This window comes from Echiichthys vipera (genome assembly GCF_963691815.1).
Source record: "Echiichthys vipera genome assembly, chromosome: 6".
Taxonomy (NCBI): Eukaryota; Metazoa; Chordata; class Actinopteri; order Perciformes; family Trachinidae; genus Echiichthys; species Echiichthys vipera.
Genome location: NC_139831.1, coordinates 19,169,467 through 19,188,879, shown reverse-complemented (window position 1 = coordinate 19,188,879; position 19,413 = coordinate 19,169,467). Strand labels below are relative to the sequence as shown.

General features: G+C 40.5%; 3 protein-coding genes across 4 annotated transcripts; all 3 read right to left on the bottom strand.

The window, feature by feature from the left end:
* Positions 1-490: 490 nt before the first annotated feature.
* Positions 491-9,919, bottom strand: tmsb1 (thymosin beta 1). The gene is made up of 9 exons (XM_083915403.1): positions 9,800-9,919; positions 8,411-8,525; positions 6,783-6,827; positions 6,198-6,287; positions 5,209-5,240; positions 4,771-4,873; positions 3,174-3,205; positions 2,235-2,337; positions 491-976 (listed from the first exon to the last, which is right to left on the bottom strand). Exons 2-9 carry the CDS (start codon positions 8,511-8,513, stop codon positions 933-935), a joined length of 552 nt encoding a protein of 183 aa, XP_083771529.1. The 5' UTR covers positions 8,514-8,525; positions 9,800-9,919; the 3' UTR covers positions 491-932.
* A 2,019-nt stretch (positions 9,920-11,938) lies between these two features.
* Positions 11,939-12,820, bottom strand: LOC310948336 (solute carrier family 25 member 53-like; the record flags this gene model as incomplete). Its single annotated transcript, XM_083915429.1, has 1 exon — positions 11,939-12,820. One exon carries the CDS (start codon positions 12,818-12,820, stop codon positions 11,939-11,941), a length of 882 nt encoding a protein of 293 aa, XP_083771555.1.
* Positions 12,821-14,330: 1,510 nt separating this feature from the next.
* prps1b (phosphoribosyl pyrophosphate synthetase 1B) lies at positions 14,331-19,058 on the bottom strand. 2 transcript variants are annotated; one of them, XM_083915048.1, is made up of 7 exons: positions 18,776-19,058; positions 18,154-18,343; positions 17,423-17,521; positions 17,075-17,199; positions 16,730-16,903; positions 16,346-16,505; positions 14,331-16,157 (listed from the first exon to the last, which is right to left on the bottom strand). In XM_083915048.1, exons 1-7 carry the CDS (start codon positions 18,895-18,897, stop codon positions 16,065-16,067), a joined length of 963 nt encoding a protein of 320 aa, XP_083771174.1. In that variant the 5' UTR covers positions 18,898-19,058; the 3' UTR covers positions 14,331-16,064. The 2 variants fall into 2 exon arrangements, with proteins under 2 accessions (XP_083771174.1, XP_083771175.1); XM_083915049.1 differs by having other exon boundaries at positions 18,160-18,343.
* Positions 19,059-19,413: the final 355 nt, after the last annotated feature.

The window sequence follows — 19,413 nt, the reverse complement described above, 5'->3', positions numbered from 1 at the left end:
TGACACAATGTCTATTACACATTTATTTGTGAAGAGAAAAACTCAATACATCTTATTAAGCTGCATTTTAAATTAGTCTTCAGGTTAACCAGCTTTCAGATTAAATATATCATACATATATGCCATACACTACTTTGAATAAATTGTGTGTAATCTGTCTTTTCTCATGATTTTCAGTTTTATGTTGGTATGGTTTCATATTTCTGGTAAAATACATTGTGTTGAGCTGCACAACGGACTGGCACAGCTTGAATGCCAGACTATCCAGCGTACTGAAACTTCCAGTAACTTCCCTGTGATGATTTAAGAAGCAACATTACTTCAAGCCTCAGATCTGGGCCAGTAAAATGAGAAATATATTGCAATAACTGGGCTTGAAATGCACCTAAGCTTTAAATGGAACCCTTTTACTTTTGTTTGCCATTTAAAGTTGACAATTACTTAGACCATGACACTCTCACTCACACACACACACACACACACACACAAACACTTTGATACATCAATTTTATTATAGATATATATATAAAAAAACAATTCGTATGCAATACTTTCAGAACATTTCCTGAATGGGAACAATTACAGGCATGCTTATGGTATTGTTAATGAAATATATTTGATAAATTTCCATTAATAAATCTTTCTCCCTTTAAAAAAAACAAACCCAAAACAAAACCAGGCCCTAGACCCTGTCAAACTATCATCTTCCTCAATTCAGCCCTTTGTAAATGATGGTAAAAGCACAATAATACATTTATTGCATACATTTACATGAGATTACAAATACATCTTCCTCCATAACATCAGCCCAGACACAATTTATAATCAAACATAGCTGCACAAACAGGCACATATGCTGGGCAGGTTTTCTAATCAGAGGGAGAGCAGGTAACCGGGAAAGGCTGACCGGGAGGAATCACTGAAGGCATGTTTCACTTTTTTCCCCCTTTCATGGCCTTCTTCTCTGCTTCAATTTCTGTGTGATCACATGAGAGAGAGACAGAGACAAAGATGAGATGCTGAGTCTTAACATCAAAGATTCCTCAATTAGAACTAGAAAACAAACTGTGTTTAAACATCATGTAGCAATCAATGTAAAACCTTAACTCTGATGCACGCACCACAGAACAATTATATTTCAAAGCAGCCGTGTCAATGTTCTAGATGGTGAGTAAGATTATAAGCTGTGTACTGACTAGAGTTCGAATAATTAAAGAGGTACTAATTTAGCAGTGTACTTCCAAGAGACAAAAAAAAAAAACTGTCAAAATCAAAAGCTACAGAGGCAGAGATATATTTTTAAGATTAGTATGGGGGCAAGCTCCAAAAACCTGATCCTTAAGTTCCCATAATGCAACTCAACATAATATTTTGTTACATAAATGCCTGCCTGACAAATGCTCAGGTCTTTTAGAGTGCACACTCTAAGTTTGTGTCACAGGCTTGGTAAATATTTAGTCTTCAAGTCCGATTAAGACTCCTCGTGACATGTTAAATTAACTTCCTGTGTGTTTAAAAAAAAAAAAAAAAAAAAAAATCTATAGAGTGCCCTTTTAATGTAATATCCAAATACGATTTTAGCAGAGATGTACAACATGAAGCCATGAAATTAAAATGTGTCAGGATGTGGGACTGGAGTGAAACTCAACTTTGAAATGATTTCCATTCATAATTGCGATTTAGAAAAACATTTAGTTTACAGGACAATAAGGGTAATTGCTAAAACTGAATTGATTTTCAATAGCACAGTTTCCTAGGAGAGATATGTTATGTTGCAGCCTGTTAAAGACATGATGAAAAAGCAGACATGCATCAGCAGTGCCACCTGCTTCAGTGCCTCCCCACCGACACCCCAGTCAGGGCTGTAGTCAGATTGAGAGAGCGCAAAGGTCAGTCCGCAGGGAGCCTCTCAACGCAAACGATGAGCATTTTACCCATAGACTGTATTTTACTTATATACTGTACTTGCATACAGTCTACTATTTTGCTGAACTTTCATTTACACACTCTTTTCCTGCTGCTTAAAGCCAGTTTGGCATTAAGCGGAACAAGGACAAGCTCTCAGGTAGTTGGGTGTGTACCTGCAGTTAATCAGTAAAGCAATGTTTGCAGTTGCAGTTTAAAATGATAAACTGTAAGGAACTGAACTTTGCCAAACAAGGAGGTGGAGGAATCTCAAGGACAGATGATGGTAGATTTTTTTAGAGCACACTTCATTTTTCTTAAACACCTACCCGCAGTCGTTGGTTGATGGTTACTTTCTTTTGTGATAGACTTCCTTAGGACTTTCTTGTTAAACCCCTTCAACTCGTCATTGAGTGGCTCTTTGGCCTGTTTCTAATTGAGAAAAGAGGGGACGAGAGTGAGCGAAAATGCTTCAAATCAAAACAGATTTTAAATATCAACGGGATATTAAAACATGTTAAAGTGAAAGTAAGAAACAGCATGAACACATGATCTAATTATCATTTAATAACTCAAAATCTGCAATACAATCCCATACAGGTAGACAAATCAAGCCCCACCTAAATAAAAAAAATAAAAGATACAGTATGGGCAGAAATCGAGTTTTGCAAGCTAGCCAGTCACAAGAAACATGTACGTGCCTGCTCACAATGAACGAACAGCTCTGATGTGGTGTCATGTTACACCGTACTGTTACTTACAGGCTTTCAGTTCCTCAAAAGTATGTACTGGGATTAGGAGGAAACATGCTGTACTTGAACTTTGAGCTGCATTTATGTGTGGTCATTAAAGAGATTAGGAAAATATCAAAAGACACACCAGGGCCAAAGAAGTGAACTGTAAGAAAGTAAGGGCACAGGAGGAAAATCAAATGCTTCAGTTTTGTATGGAAAGTGCATCTGTGTCAGGCAGGGAAGCAGAATTCTGTTCCTGGAGGGCCACTGTCCTGTACCTTTCAGGTTTCTCCCTGCTCACACACCTGCTTCAAACGATTTTCAAACTTGTGACACTTCAGCTGCTAGATAACGAGCACATTGTTAGAATCAGGTGTGTTCGAGCAGGGAGAAACCTGGAACATGCAGGACAGTGCCCCTCTAGGACTGGGGAAAAGGAAAACAGGGCACAGACAGGATTTCTAATTAGAGGAAGAGCAGGTAACAGGGCAGGACTGACAGAGGAATCATGGCAGGTGTGTTTCAGGTTCTTACCTCTTCGATGGCTATCTTCTCTTCATTTATTACTGTGTGATCACAAGAGAGACGGAGACAAAGATGAGATGATCAAGCGATAATTCTGAATCTGAACATCACAGATGACAGTTATTCCCTGAATTAATTTTTAAAAGTTTCCCAATACAGCTCAGACCTGCAGCAAAACACTATAGTTAACCTGCAAAACACGGCAACTCACACAGAACCTTAAATTTAAGTGTCAACATTTTTTTCATCAGTGAATAAAGTAATTGCCACAAAAATGACATCATGTTCCTTTGGTTTCGTGAAAACTGAGGATGTCAAAAATATTCAGGTGTTTTGTCAGAATGAATGAATACACACTTCTAGTCTGATCCTCCATGTTTTCACTGACACCGGAAGCCTACTGTACCAGACTTAGTTTTTCTGAAGCTAACTAACTGCTGCACCTAATGCTTGAAAAAAAAAAAGCTTTCAAAAGTTTGTCAACTCACAACACCTTTATCAAGTAAGCAGCTTTATGACCACACCATATCAGTGCAAATGCTGATTTTGACAATTAGATGGACTATTCTGCATGAGTTGATTTTACATAACGGAACAATGCTATATTCTATTGGAGTAAAAGGATCCAACTTAGAAGACAATCTGTTTTGATCACAAAGACAAGTAAAACCCATAATTGTTCAAACAGTAGACAGCTGTGCCATTTGCCTAAATGTGCTGATACATTCCTTTTCTGTTGTGCACAACAAAATGTTGTGAAGGATTAAATATACTGCTTTGATAACCAAAGATGAGCCAAAACAAATGAGAAGAACTATAATCCATAAGTGTCAGGACAAGAAAACAAACTGATTCAGCACTTTGTTTAAACATGAACATCCTGTAGTAATCCATTCAAAACCTCAACGATGATGCACATACCACAGAGTAAATAGAATCTAAGGGCCTGTGTCTGCATAGTGTTTTTTTTTCTGCTCGCGAGTGTGCACCCAGCCACTTTTTCCAGAGTGCTCCACCTTTTTTGTGCGGACGCTTCTAGCTTCTGTGTAGTTAACCCCGTTAACGTAGCATTAAAACCAATGAGTAACGCGTTGAAGCACTCCCCAGCGCATACTAAAGCGATGCCAGGGCTGCCAGTTAATAGTCAGCTGTTCCCCTCTAATATATCAGGTGTGCAATGACAGTAGTGCTAATAATTAACATGGCAGGTTACTCTAGCAATATGGCACTGCACTTCCACAAAGTTGTATTTTGCAGCATTTAATTAAACATATGCTTGAAGTCATTCAAATTCAGTTTTGCAGTCAACTGTTATTCTAAAGTTTGACACCAAGATTGAATTTCTTTTATTGCAAACACATCCTGTAAGAGTCACCTCAATTACTAAAAATTGCTATTGGGCCCAAAGAAAGCAACCCCTACTGCGGAGTTATATTTTTCATACTATATCGTCAATATATCACTGTCTTACTACATTATGTTGATATATTAATACAGACAACCATAAGTAGCATTACTTAATCACATATATTGAAACCTGGAACAATGGCAGATGAGATTTGTTTAGCACACTTCTTTTCTCTTAAAAAAGTAAAAAATGAAATACCATCAGGAGTTGGAAGAGGGTTTTTTTCCTGTGTTTCAGCTGGCTTCAGATTGTGCTTGTCAAACGTCTCCAACTCCGCATTGAGTGGCACTTTGGCACATTTCTAATGGAGGAATGAGGGAGAGAGAGCAACAATGAGTGTTCTTATCAAAACAGAGTTAAAAAAAAAAAAAGAAGAAGTATGTAACTCAAGAGAACCACAAGGAAGGAAGAGCATTGCTGGAAGATTAGATGCTACAGTGCAGGAAAAATACTTCTGCATGGGGGAGAAAAAAGAAGTTCGAAGACAACATTTTTTTAATAGATAAAACAGGACGACCAAGTTTATTCTCGTAGCACTACAGCTCTCAGACAACACATGATGGACAAGATGCCTTTTTAAATGAAAAAGCAGGCAGCACTGGGAGTAGTCACGTCTGGTGTGTTTCAGGTACTTACCTCTTTGATGGCTATCTTCTCTTCATTTATTACTGTGTGAGAGAGACAGATGAGATTACCAGTCTATAACTGAATCTGGACATCAAAGATTAATCTAAATTATTTTCAGGAGTAGCAAACAAACTGATATAGCACTTTGTTTAAACATTACTATCCTGTAGTAATCTATTTTAAACCCCACGCGTCACAGAACAATTATAATCGAAAAGCAACAGTGTCAAATGTTCTTGCGGAGTGCAAATAATTAGAGGTATTCTAGCAATTTAGCACTGAACTTCAACAAAAGTTGGGAAACTTGCTAGATTAAGATTGAAAAAAAAACCCAGTCAAAATAAAAGCGAAAGAGGCAGCGTGGCTTAAATTTTCATGTCTAATATGAAAAGGCCGATATGCACCAGCAGTGCCACCTGCCTCATTGCTTGAGTGCCTCCCCACTGACAACAGCCAGGGCGGTAGTCAGACTGAGAGAGTAAGGAGTCAGTCAGCAGGGAGCCTCTCAAAACAAAGGATGAGCATTTTGCTGCACTTTCACTTAACCTGTCCTCTTCATGTCGGGAAGGCATTAAGAACAAGGATGGTTGCAGTTGTCTACTACATGAATATCATAACTATTCATTCAATAAAACACTACATAACATACTTTGATATATCGTATTTCACTTAATCGCATTCTAGGTTATTCTGGTGTGACTATTTACCCCACAGCTGTTACCTTACCTCATAACCGTCTTTAATTGCTTGTGTCGTTTCTATTTTACTTCTATTCTTATCCTAGTATATAAACCTCATTATTTATTTAGTTTATTACATCTCTATATTTTTCCATCTTTGTGCTGCTGCAACACCTGAATATCATAATAGGCGTATCTTATTTTCCGTAATGACAGGCAGTGAGGAGTTAAACAATGCAGAACAAGGAACTGATCAAAAAGTAAAACCTGAAACAAAGGGTAGATTTTTGTTGAGCGCACACTTCTTTCTTCACCTACCATCAGGAGTTGGAAGAGGGTTTTTTTCTTGCATTTCAGCTGGCTTCAGATTGTGCTTGTCAAACTTCTCCAACTCTGCATTAAGTGGCACTTTGGCACATTTCTAATGGAGGAATGAGGAAGAGAGAGCAACAATGAGTATTCAAATAAAACCACAATATTTGACTATTAACAGTGCATGAGAAAATGTTTTAAGAATCCAGGTAAAAGCAGTGAAGAAAGTGTATGCAGTACAATTCCATAACACAAAAAGGAATACACCAAGAGAACCACAGGGAGAGCAGTTTTTCAGGAAAAGGTATACACAGAGAACCACAGGAAGAGCAGTTTTTCAGGAAAAAAGGTATACACCAAGAGAACCACAGGGAAGGAAGAGCAAAGTTGGAAAATTAAATGCTAGTTTTTCAGGAAAAATGCTTCTGCGTGGGGGAAAAAAAAAGTTTGATCAAGACAGAAGGCCGAAGCAAGACAACCCTGTTGTCTTTACAGTTTCTGCTTTTAGCACTATATTGAGAAATTCATAGAAAACAGAGGAAGAGCAGGTAACAGGGCAGGACTGAAAGAGAGGAAACATGGCAGGTATACATCCGGTACTTTCCTCTTTGATGGCTTCCTTCTCTTCATTGATTACTGTGTGATCACAAGAGGGACAGAGACAGAGATGAGGTGATCAGTCTATATCTAAATATTAAAAGATGAATCCGAAATGATGGTCAGGATTAGAAGACAACGTGATATAGCACAGTTTAGACATTATCATCCTGCAGTAATCTATTTAAAACCCAATCATAATCTAAAGCAGCCTTGTCAAATGTTGTCGATGGTGAGTAAGATTCAACTATGCAGCAGATGGTTCCACATATGAGTTTGATTTTACTTACTAATGAAAGCTCCACAAAGACCCTTTAAGAAATGCATGGGCAATCATCAGACAGGTGGTTAATAAAATATGCCGTGGTGTTGAATGATGGGAAATGAAGGAGCTGGTGATTTTGGAACTGGCCCATACTAGAAACTACAACTTAAGATGTCTCTCCCTTTGTAGCTTTAATAGTCCCCCCCAGGTAGATCTTGCAAGTTTCCCAACTTTGTGGAGGTGCAGTGCTAAATTGACCTCACTTGGAGAGAAACACAACCTGACCATTGACTGGTAGTTATTGGCTACACTGGTGGCCATTGTGTGAACTGCAGTCAGCTCATACACTTGGCTGCAAGCGAGTTTCGGCGCAATAGTGAGACTGAATATAACTGGACTGGCACCATGCTGGTATAATTCTGTAAAATGAATTGCAATCATATTTACAATAACGCTCGCTTTCTCTTTACAAATCACTCCATCAGAAGCAATCGCAACATATAAGCAGCTGGATTAGGTTTCGGTCGGCAAACATTGGCAAGCAAGCTAACTTTAGTGAGTTAGCTGTAACTTGGCTACGCTGCGTGGATCTTGCATTGTAACGTTAGCCGATAAGGTTTTTAAGAGTAAAAAAAAAAGCCAGTCAGAATTTTACGAGCCCAGGGTGGGTTGTGCCTCCACTATACACACTCTGCGGCATCCTGCAGACCCTCAGCGCAGCCTAAACCCCAGTACCAGGTGTTCGAATCTGGAACGCCCCGAGTCCGACTCCCTGCTTGATCAGCAATTGCTGCCGTTGCAAGACAGCTGCCAACCTGAAGCCAATCTCTGGGCAGTCGCTGCAGATGAATGTATAACAGCATGTGTGGGAGAGACATCAGCGGACTCCATTTAGCTATCACTGCTGGCTGTAAGGGAGCTGACGAGAGGCGAGAAACATGAGTGCGCAAAACGTCCACAGGCTGTTATAGGCAACCGAGAAAGTCAGCGAAGGTCTCAATTTTAAGTTACGCAACAACCTGTTCACACATGGGCAGTAATAATAAAAAAACAATAATGCATATAAAGACGTACACAGGACCTTTTAAATCCACACTCGCCCTTTGTGACACAAAAGATCGAGACAAAGATCTGTGCCTAACCCTCTGATCAGGTTAGCATTAAGCAGAAGTAGGGCAAGCACTGAGGTAATTGGGCGTGTACCTGCTGTAAAACAGTAAAGCAATGTTTGCAGTTGACTTTCACAATGACTAGGAGAACTTAAACTATGCCAAACGAGGAGCTGAAGGAAGCTGGATCAAGGATGGACGATATAGCCCTTTATTCAGAACACACTTCTTATTTCTTAAACACCTACCATCTGTTGTTGGCAGAGTGTTTTTTTCTTTCATGTCAGCCTGCTTGAGATTTTCCTTTTTAAACTGGCACACCTCCTGCTTGATTGGGCATGCCTTACTCATTTTGGAGGAGTTCTAATGGAGAAAAGTGAGAGAGGGAAAAATCAAAACACTAAAAAGAAAATGTTAAACAACTGCATTAGAAAGCGTGAACACATGATCCCATTATTACTTCAGTATTCCATACAGGTACACAAATCGTGCCCCACCTTTAAAAAAAAAAAAGCAGTGTACAACATATAATTAAGGTGGCAGTTTAACTACATTTTGCAGTAGCTTGCTTATAGTTAAGCTTTATTAATATTTGCAGAATGATTCAAGTAGTTAAAATACTTTTTGGTTAACTACATTCACTTTTGGGCCAGAAAAGGAACGATTTTTTTTTCACCATTGCTTCCCCGCTGTAACTGAACCCCTGACCAGTCCCACACCCTTTTTCTTTCATCAAGATCACTGTGAAGGCAAGCCCAGGCAACTCTTTAGTTCAGGACAGGTTTAAGTGTCTAGGGCATTCCAGGAGGCTGGAATGCCAGCTCACCTGTGAATAAATATCTGGCTATAGTTTCTAATCTGAGTTTGTTAAACTAAACTTGAATAGATAAATAAAAAGGTGTCAGTCATACGTATTGATTTATTTACAGATGTTCAGAGAAGTTGCTGCATGACATTTGGCTAGTTGAGTTTCTGGAATGCAGAAATGAGAGTCTGGTGGACATTGTGTACACAAAACCAAAGCAAAGGCCACATGACTTCCCCATGAATGGTGAGGCATTTCTGTGTGACCTGTGAACAAGTAGGCACATTTTGCTATAAACTCCATTGAGAAGCATTAAAAAAAAAAAAGTCATGTTACTTTTTAGGCTTATATTTTGTTATAATGTCGTATCACATGTACGTTATCAATGTGATCTGCTTTTGATTTCTCAACAAAGTAGTTTGAACTACCTTTTCTAAGTTAATCTAACTACCGTAGATGCATCACCCTGGTTAGCTTTGCTGTAGTTTGCAAACTTGTGCTTTGAGCTTCCCTAACACACGGACTGCACTGGACTGAGCTCTGGAGTTATGTAACAAGAAACAACACTCACACGCTCGCTTACAAATGAACAAAAACACAGCCTACAGTGAAACAGCGTGCGTGCAACAACAAAAAAAAAAAAGGAAAAACAGCTTTGTCATGTAGCATATCTCTACTCCCAGCACACAGTAACAGAGGAGGCCTAATTAACACAGTCGTATCCTAACTTTGGAGAAAGTTTATAAAACATACTTTAAAACATTTTCCCTACATTAATGATGCTGTTTGAGTGTATGAGCTGATAAAGAGAAACAAGTCCGAGTAAGTTTACCTGGTGCAGAAGTGCGCAGCGTCCTTAACAAGAAAAGAAAAGCGCCTGCGTGTAATCTGTACAAATCCAACGGTTTAAGTAGGGACAACACGCCCTTCCGCACACAAACATGGGCACAAATGCTCTGGATGTCATTGGCTCCCAAAGCCTGGAGGAAGAATTTGGATTGGACATGCTGGATGCCTGACTTTGTTCCTCCCCATACATGCGTGGAAGAATGGACAGCCACGTTTTCCCCCCTTCTTTGTCAACACAGCACCATCCAGTGGACTGCTTATAACATGACACAGAAAGAGAAATCTATGAGGAAAGTGCGGAAATAACAAGTACATTACGGACACCACTTAAATGCATGACTGATAAGATGAATTTATTAATGCACGTTGAGGGAAAAGAAGCCTGCATTCTGCAATAAATATTATCAAAGTTCTTATTTGTTTATTTCACAGGTTTATGTCGAGGTTACAGACAAACAGCTGATATTTCTTATTTCACAGTCAAACAGGCTACAGATTTATTTAATGGGCCACATTGTGAGTAACACTTATTTACTCCATACATTGGCTCACTGATTGCAGAGGGGCTGGAGCTCGCCCACACACTAGGTGAGAGGCAGCGGACACCTTCAAAGGGATGGCAGTGTATTACAGGGCTACATAGTCATTTTGTTTCTGTTTCTACTTAACGTTCAAGGCTCAAAAGGAGCTTGATATGCAGCAGCCAGGCCGTGGTGCCAACTTGGAACAAGATAACCTTGTTCCTAACCTTGGTAAGCAGCATGTCTACAGATACAGGGAACATGCCAACTCCACACAGCTCCAGCTGGCAGACAGATCCTTGCTGACCACTGAGCCACTGGGTCCTATCTTATTAGTTCCACAATGTAACACCTGTAGCATAAAGAAAGTTAAATAATGTCTTGACAATACACCGTAAACGTGAATCCATCTAAACACTAGAATTCCAGTGATTTAGTATTGCACTTCTATGAAGTTGGGGGACTCCAAAGAGACAGATGGTCAAGACAGCAGAGGCTGAGATATTCTGATTTTTACTCTCTTATCTGGGTCCAGCCCTAAATATATGCATCCTACTTTTTCCATAATGAAACCAATTTAGGAATCTTTTACAAAATCCACAGCATGATTTACAATGGATCATCAGAGTTTAGAGAACCCTGCGGGTATCCTGGTGGCCGAGGGATCTAAGTTGCTGATCACATTACTCAACATCCCCGGTTCAAGTCTGGCCGGTAACCATTGTTGGATGTCATTCCCCATTTTCTTCCTGTCATGTCTTCTTTCTACATGTTAATAAAAGCCAAAATGCCCCAATATAATTGAAAAAAATAACATTCTTACAGAGCCACAGAGGACATTATACAACTGTTATTATAGCCTGAGTAGCACTTGATGAGTTACCTGACTTTGATGCGAAAACTTGGAGAAATTCCACTTTAATAAAGTAAAAATACAAGGCACCTGTGATTCACCAGCACCATGTTGATATTATTGTGATTCTAATTAACTTTTGGTTCATGATAAATGTTCAGCCACCGCCTCAGAGACTGGGGTTCAAGGCCTGTGGCTTCGACTTGATCGTACAGACCGATGCATATAACTGGCAGAGTTTGTTGGTTTGATCCAGGTGATGGATCATGTCCTTGTGGCTGCACATGCAATTCCCATTAATAGGTTTTCTTTTCACAGAAGACATTTTGAAATTTTCCTGAAGGAAAAGCACAGGTGATCATAAAATGAATGATGGTTGAATTCTATTTAGCTGTTTAAGTCTCAGGGTCCTTTTATTGTGCATCCTGGCTGTCACAATTTTGTCTTACTAGGACAATAGAGCATAGCCATTCATGCTCTCACTGAGACTGTATAGATCTGTTGTTGTTGTTGTTGTTGTTGTTGTGGATGCACTTGTTCTATGTGTGTATCTGTTGATGTATTTGGCCGTGTATATTGCCTATGTGCATGTAACAGGCTTCCCCACAGGACAACACATTTCTATGTTCTTGGTAACACATGTGCTTTCCCTACTATGACAAGTCAAAATGTCTGGATACAGAATATAACACAGGTAGCAATAATGTAAAATCAAGCGGTAAAACCAATACATTTTTGTGGCGTCTCTTCAGCCTGAACGTTTCTGCTGCCTGTCATAGATGGCAGTGGCAATTCCCCATGTGATGCATGATCTCAAAATAACCAGAGAACCTCCTCTGTACAGAAGAGCCACACTCCGCTGCCGAGATTCCCACAGCATTCTCCAACAAGCCAGGACTCCTTTCCCCTCCCCTCCCACCTGTGCCTGCATGTTTGACACCAACACAGACAGTGGGTACAGAGTCAGGTTGATTGACAGGGAAGTCAGCGACCCTGAGATGAAGGAGGAAACTACTGGAGAGAGCCCCTTTTCCTCCACAAGCGCACACACTGGCCCCTTCAGGCCAAAGTAGAGGAAGCTGCCAAAAGAGTTGCGGGCTGTGATGGGCAGCAAGGCTCTGTAGAACCCTAAAGCTGGCCTCTGTTCCTTCAGCTTGATGAGAACGCTCTTCAGGGTGGGTAGATGGCGGTCATTTTGGCCGTTTTGCAACACATTCTGGACACGCTCAAAGGGGGTAAAAACCACAGCTTCCACCATACCTGCACCAAACCCGGCCAGAGCAGACAGGGCAGCGGTGGAGATGGCATTTTGGTATGACAGGGAGAGCTGGCGTTGGAGGTTGTCCTGGAGGCCAAAGAGCAGCGTGCCATTAAGGGTCCTCATCAGTAGCGGCGGGGCTACGCCCCTGAAGAGCTTTCGAGGTCCCTCTTTGTAGAGCTGTCCCACCGCATCATGAATTGCAGTGTTGTGGATTTGTTGACGGAAAACAATTTTGTAGACAGGGAAGACAATGATGGTCGATAGGGTGGATAGCAAGCTGGAGGTCCCTCCATGCAGGAAGCTGTGGAAACGAACCACTGGGTCCCTGAGGCCCTCTTCATCTGGATTATGATCAGGACGTCCTGCCATCCTTGAGCTAAGCAAAAATTAAACCAGAAATCATTTCAGTTCCGCCTAAACACAGAACAGTCATACTGAAAATGACAAACAATAAATGAAAGTGAAACAATATGGCAGTAAAACACAGCAAAAAATAAATCACACTTAAATAATATATTCACATCCTTATAATATGTGATCAGAAACATTGAAGTTAAATCAGAGATTAAATGTACGTACCTTATGACAAAAATATATATAAAGCACAGTATCTACTTAAATGTTCTTCGGTTCATGTTTGAAAGGGAGGCAGCACGGGCGTCTATTCGATCTCATACACTGCACGTGGAAAGGGCTAATTTCTGGTTATTTCACCAGTTCCAATGGCAACACGTTTTCTACCCGCTTCTACCACTGACTGTATAAAAGAGTATGTGGTTTCTACCCGAATAAGGACAAACAAACGCTCAAACCTCGCCCGGTGAAACAGTGTCAAGATAACAGGCGCTTTGCCGGTCTGTGATTGTCCCGCCTCTTGTAGAATAACTATTGGTCAAGGCGGTCTACGTCACGTAGTCGGCAATTGGTTGATTTGCCTGTCAATCAATGTGTTTTCACTCTTTACAACAATGGTGGTACCAAGTCAAAAAAACAAAAACACGCCAGGCATTACTACTGCAGTTATTTCTTTCACGTAGAGCTTTTTTTAAAAATAAAAAATACTCCTGAGTCTTATAACAAACATATTTTGATTGTTAATAATTAAAAAGCAGGCCAATAGTTTAAATCCTTCTCCACACAACCAATAATTAAATTCTTGCGTGAATAATACTGAAACCTTTTTTTATGGGCCAAAACATTTAGTCTTAAAATAATGGATTAAGCCTGTACAATAAAGAACATGGGATTTTACAACTAACTTTACTACGAACTAGATGAAAATAAGCTTTTTGCCATTGCAAACATTGTGCATAATTCCCGTTAAACAAAAGCACTGCCCTGTATGGTCCTGGTTATTTGTAACTGTTTAATAAGCTTATAGGCAATCATTTATATGCCTACAGGTACGGTGCACAAAGACAAAAGAAATGAACAAGTGCCACGTTTATGATTTTACGTATATTTAATTTTATTAAGAACGCATCCTCAGATAACTGGCGCATTCACTCTACTGAAAAAGTAAACACAAAGGTTTGGAATATGCCCATTAATGACAAATCATTCCTCCAGACATACAAATAGAACAAAATGAAAGAAAAAAAAAAAAAGCTAAAATAGCAGGGGAAAATTTCTGAAGGAAGCTCCAACCTGCAGAGACCCCAAACTAAAACCCAGACAGCTTCTCTATAGAGAGACCTTCAACACAGAACCTCAAAGGGTAAACCCTGGACACTGGGCAAACCCCACTCAACAGAGGGCGCCTCAAGAGTTGAAAGAAACATTGAAGAAGATCTCTTACAGCCTGAAAAGACACATGAAAGAAATTCATCCAGTGAGAAAAATAAAACACAGCTAAACATGGGGGGGGGGGGGGGGGGGGTTTCCATTTCAAACTGTTGAGACACTCTGGGGTCAAGTGGGGCTTCAGTGGCACTGTAAACTAGTTCAATACACATTCACTTCATCAATTATAATCTTTCAAAAACAGCAGAGGACATAAGAGCAACATGAAAAACTACACGTTCATTGTAACAGCTTTATATGGCAGAGATTTCTCCTGAACACTGGAACCTGCCAGGGAGATATATATATATATATATAATATTATATTATTAGTGGTGGGACATGATTAAAAAAATTATCTAATTAATAAGAGGCTTTGTAATTAATTGATCGCGACTATCAATATTTGACACAAGTTGCAACATTTTTCAACTGAAATGGATTTTGATATATGACTTAATACGTTATAACAGTGCTTAGTATGGTATATTGACGAAAAGTGGAAACCTAACATTGCAAAAGTATTTAATAATAGTATTAATAATATTCTTGGCATAAAATGAACAGATTAACATGGAGGGCTCTTTCTCCCGTGTTTTCAAAAACACAGAAACAGAAATGATCCATCAACTAATGACAGCCCCTCCTAGGAACGTATTCTGTGCTAACGTTAGCTAAAAAATGTTTGGCATTGGGGCGGAGCGGAGGCTGAATTCTTTCTTGCACAATTTTTTACACAGCTGTGCTCTTGTCCATGTTTCCACTGAACCGAGCAACAGCTCATCCTGCTTCTCATCGGTTTTATTTCTCTCGTGTTGTGTCCTGGTCAGTATTATGGGCCGGGCGGGAACTTGTGCAATGAGCAACGTTCCGCACTGAACGCAAAAATTAATTGCGATTAATTGCGTAATTTTTTCTGTAATTCATGCGTTAAAGTCCCAGCCCTAATATATTAAAATATATATATATATATATACACTCTTTGACCACAGGTTCAAATGACTGCTGGAGATGTGAAATGTTCAGGAGAAACTCTGCACTTCATGCCTGGTTTCCACTGCATGATACAGCTTTGCTTGACTCACTTTGTTGGTACCAGTACTGTTTTGTATTCGCTTTCCACTTGATATTTCGTCAATTGTACAACAATAAAGGTGGTTCCCTCTGATCAATCAGGGATCTGCAGTGTTTTAACTCCACCTTCTAGTATTGGCCAAGCTTACTTGAAACCTCAATCGAGGTGGTACCGCAAAAAGTACCAGGTACTGGCGTGGCCGGTGGCTGAGTGGTTAGAGTAGCTGCCCCATGTAAAGAGGCTGAAGGTCCTTGAGGCAGGGGCCGTGGGTTCGACTTCGGCCCTTTGCTGCATGTCTCCCCCCCTCTCTTATCCCATTTCCTGTCTGTCCTATATAATAAAAGGCTTGAAAAATAATCTTTAAAAGAAAAAAAGTACTAGGTACTAGCCACAACTATTGCTAATGGAAAACCAAAGAAGAGTCGAGCTATACCATGGAGTGGAAAACTGGCATAAATGTCATGAAAGGGGGTACAAAGTTCACAGCGGATAAACACTTATTTATCCAAGTACGATAAATATGCTGGCCCAAAATCGGTAGCTTGTGATTGCTTTGGTGTCCAGACATGAATGGACACTGCTTTAAAGGGGGAAGGGACTCAAGTGAGGGGGTCAGCATTAGTAACAGACATGAAAATTAATTTTTTTCCTCCATGGTTAGTTAGCACATCTTTGCGAATGGTTGTGTTTGGGTTGGGGAATTCCCTCTTCTCTTATTTGGTGTAACAGCACACAGTGGATGGGAGACAACGTTTGTTACAAGGGGACGTGGCTGAACAGGTACGACACAGACTCGCCGTTGTGAGTTCTACGGATGGCCTCTGCAAGGATCATGGAGATGTCAATAACCTGGAGGGAGAGAGGATGAGATGTTGTTCATATTACTTTAAATACAGCTAATTTTTATATAAATATGTGCAACTACTCCCTTTGGACTGTGGATTTTTTTTTTTTTTTTACATTTAAGAAAAAACAAGGGATAATCAAAGTTATCATTGGGACCTTACGTTAAACCCAGGTACATGCTGTATCCTGACCTGTATTTTGGGACAATGCTTCATCTTCTCCTCCTGAGGGATTGTATTGGTGACCACCACAGCTTCAAAGCAGGCATTGTTGATACGTGAGATAGCTGGACCAGAGAAGATGCCATGAGTGAGGATGGCATACACCTTGGTGGCACCAGCAGAAATTAGTCTAAGGGAGACAAACAGTATAATGCATTATAAACCTTTACATGACTGGATGTAGTAGGAACAGAGTTTTCCAAATTGAATTCAGAAATAATGATCTATTTCTATGTTAGTTTGACATCAGGACCACAGAAAACACAGAGGTCCACTTGCTTGTGGTCAAGTATTTTGTTATGCCTTAAAGTTCGAAATGTATTTACCACAGAAGGTAAATAAAAAGGGGCTTACTTGTCAGCAGCATGACAGACTGTGCCACATGTGTCAGCCATGTCATCCACTAGAATGGCGACTCGATCTGTCACATCTCCGACGAGTACCATGCGGTCCACCTCGTTTGCCTTTTTCCTCTCCTTGTGAATAAGGGCAAAGTCCACATTCAACCTGTCTGCTATTGAGGTGACCCTGCAAAGGGGAAATATAATGTTCATGAGTTAAGACCTAGTGTGCATGTCAAAGTATGGAGCCCTGTCAGAGATAAGTAAAGCTAACAAAAAAAAGTTTAATCTAAAATAAATTCCAGAGGACATGCTCAAGGGGAGAACACGTACAGTGTGGCGAGCGACACTGGCATACCTTTTGGCTCCTCCTGCGTCGGGTGAGACGATGGTACAGTTTTTCCATTCAGGGATGTTCTCTCTGATCCATTTCAACACAGCTGGCTCTGCATACAAGTTATCAACGGGGATATTAAAGAATCCCTGGAAAAAGATAAGAGAGTTATACAGTCTGGGAGCTGAACATGTACTACTTGCTGGAAGGAACAATAGAAGGCTCATCTCTCCCTTTGTTGACATCTGTATTGTAAGCCTATAAAAGTCAGATTTCTAATGTAGGGAGAATTATTACCCAAAAAGGAAATATTAATGACAGGATACTGAATGAGATGCACTTCAGCACAAAAAGCAGACCTGACCAGCTCACCTGTATCTGCGAGGCATGCAAGTCCATAGTGATGATATGGTCAGCACCTGACACTGACAACATGTTGGCCACCAGCTTGGCAGAGATAGGAGCACGGCTCTGCAATGAAAATAGATTGCTTCAGTCACATGGAATAAGTGAACTGGCAAGCATGGCTCGTTTCTAAAAATACCACTCAATTGAGAGCTTAGGCGTTCAGTAAAATTACACCAGTGGAATATTACATTATATCTTAAGACTCCAGACTTGAAAATTGGCAACATAAAATATTTTTGGTTTTAAAGCTGATACTTTCAATATTGACAAGGGTGATATGTAAAACTCGACACTGTGTACATAAGCTGGTTGAAGACAGAGGCATTTTCTTTTTTATTTCCCTCAAAGAAGTTGAAACTAAATGTTTGGCCCAACAGTAATATTGCTTTTGATATAGGATAAATACAAAGACTTTATAACACACTCTAAAAGTGTAAAACATTCCATTCATGCAATATTGTTGAATGTGGAAATGAGAGTAAATAAAGGGGCAAATAGCTTTGAGCTAAGAACAGAAGAGATGGGACGTGCAGTTGAGCAAAGCACACGGAACAACCAAAAGGAAAACAAACAAAACAAAAGAAGGCAAATATGCTTAGTGTCAGGGGGTTACTGATGGACATGGCTGCAGGCTTCTCGTCATGGGGCTGGATGGCAAATGGCATGACAGAAGTAATTAGACAGATATCCCTCACCCCCACCTTGTCCTTCTTGTCTTGCCGGGCATACGGAAAGCAGGGGATGACAGCCGTGACCCTGGAGGCAGAGGCAATCTTGCAGGCGTTGATCATGATCAGCAGCTCCATCAAATTGTCATTGATTTCCCCACAGCCACTCTGCACGATGTAGACATCCTCCCCTCTTACACTCTCTCCTATTTCCACGCTGTTATAGGAAATAGGTGACAAGACCAACAGTACTTAGTGTCATAGGTTAACACACTAGGAAAGCAGGCGATAGTTGAGACAGAGTAAACAATGGCGTGTGAAGTGAACACGGGTTAAAATTGTGGAAAAGAGCAGCATGCTGAGTCAGAAAAGGATGTCATATGAATATGATATTATACGTTCCAGTCTGTTTACAAAACTAATGTGGCTTTGTTGCTCAGAATTTCAGGTTGTTGTATCATGAGTTCTCAGCCATGTGTGGACTACAACTTCCTAACAACACTGCGCGTCAATTTCACCATGACACCACGTTTTTAATCAAATAACGCTACATGTCGCTGGGCTGTATCGTATGCGTAGCAGGCATACGCCTCCTACGTTAATGATAAGCTTCTTTAAAGTAAGTTAGCCACAACAGCAAACGACTCACCATGTTTCTTGGTTGCTAAATTTCTTCGTAACAACCTTCCCCAGCTCGAGACCCAAGCGGTCTGCTATCTTCTGAGACAGGTCCGGATGTGAGCTACCGCTGAATATTTTGATATTCGGCATTTTCTTGCGGTCCAGGGCGTCGTTTAGTCCAAGCGTGCAGCAGCAGAGAGCAGCTGTCGAGTCAGAGGAGTCGAAAGGCCCAAGACAGAGACTGGAAATGAGCCGTTGATGAGCAACTCTTTGCGAGCCTGTACTGTGTTACCTACCTATCCACCATTATGTCCCACACATCACGCGTGCGGCTCTTCCTCCCGGGGCGGCGCGCACGCTTTCCCTTACGTTCTGGCGCGATGACGTCATTCCGCGCAGAGGAGGAGGAGCCAGCGTGAGCGAGAAAAGGTACATTTAGCATCATGACATCATCTCTCCACTACTGTGAGTTTATCAGCTTATCAGTTTATCAGCAAATTAAAAGTAAAGTACATGTATAACCGAGGTTTTTCCTTGCGCTCGAGTTCTACATGTTATTACCTCAAATAAAAATATATATTTTCTTGTTTTGTATAAAAAAACAGGAATATGTCCTTAAAGTAACGTTAGTCTTTGTAAACCGTGGACCTCAAATGTGGGCTCTGG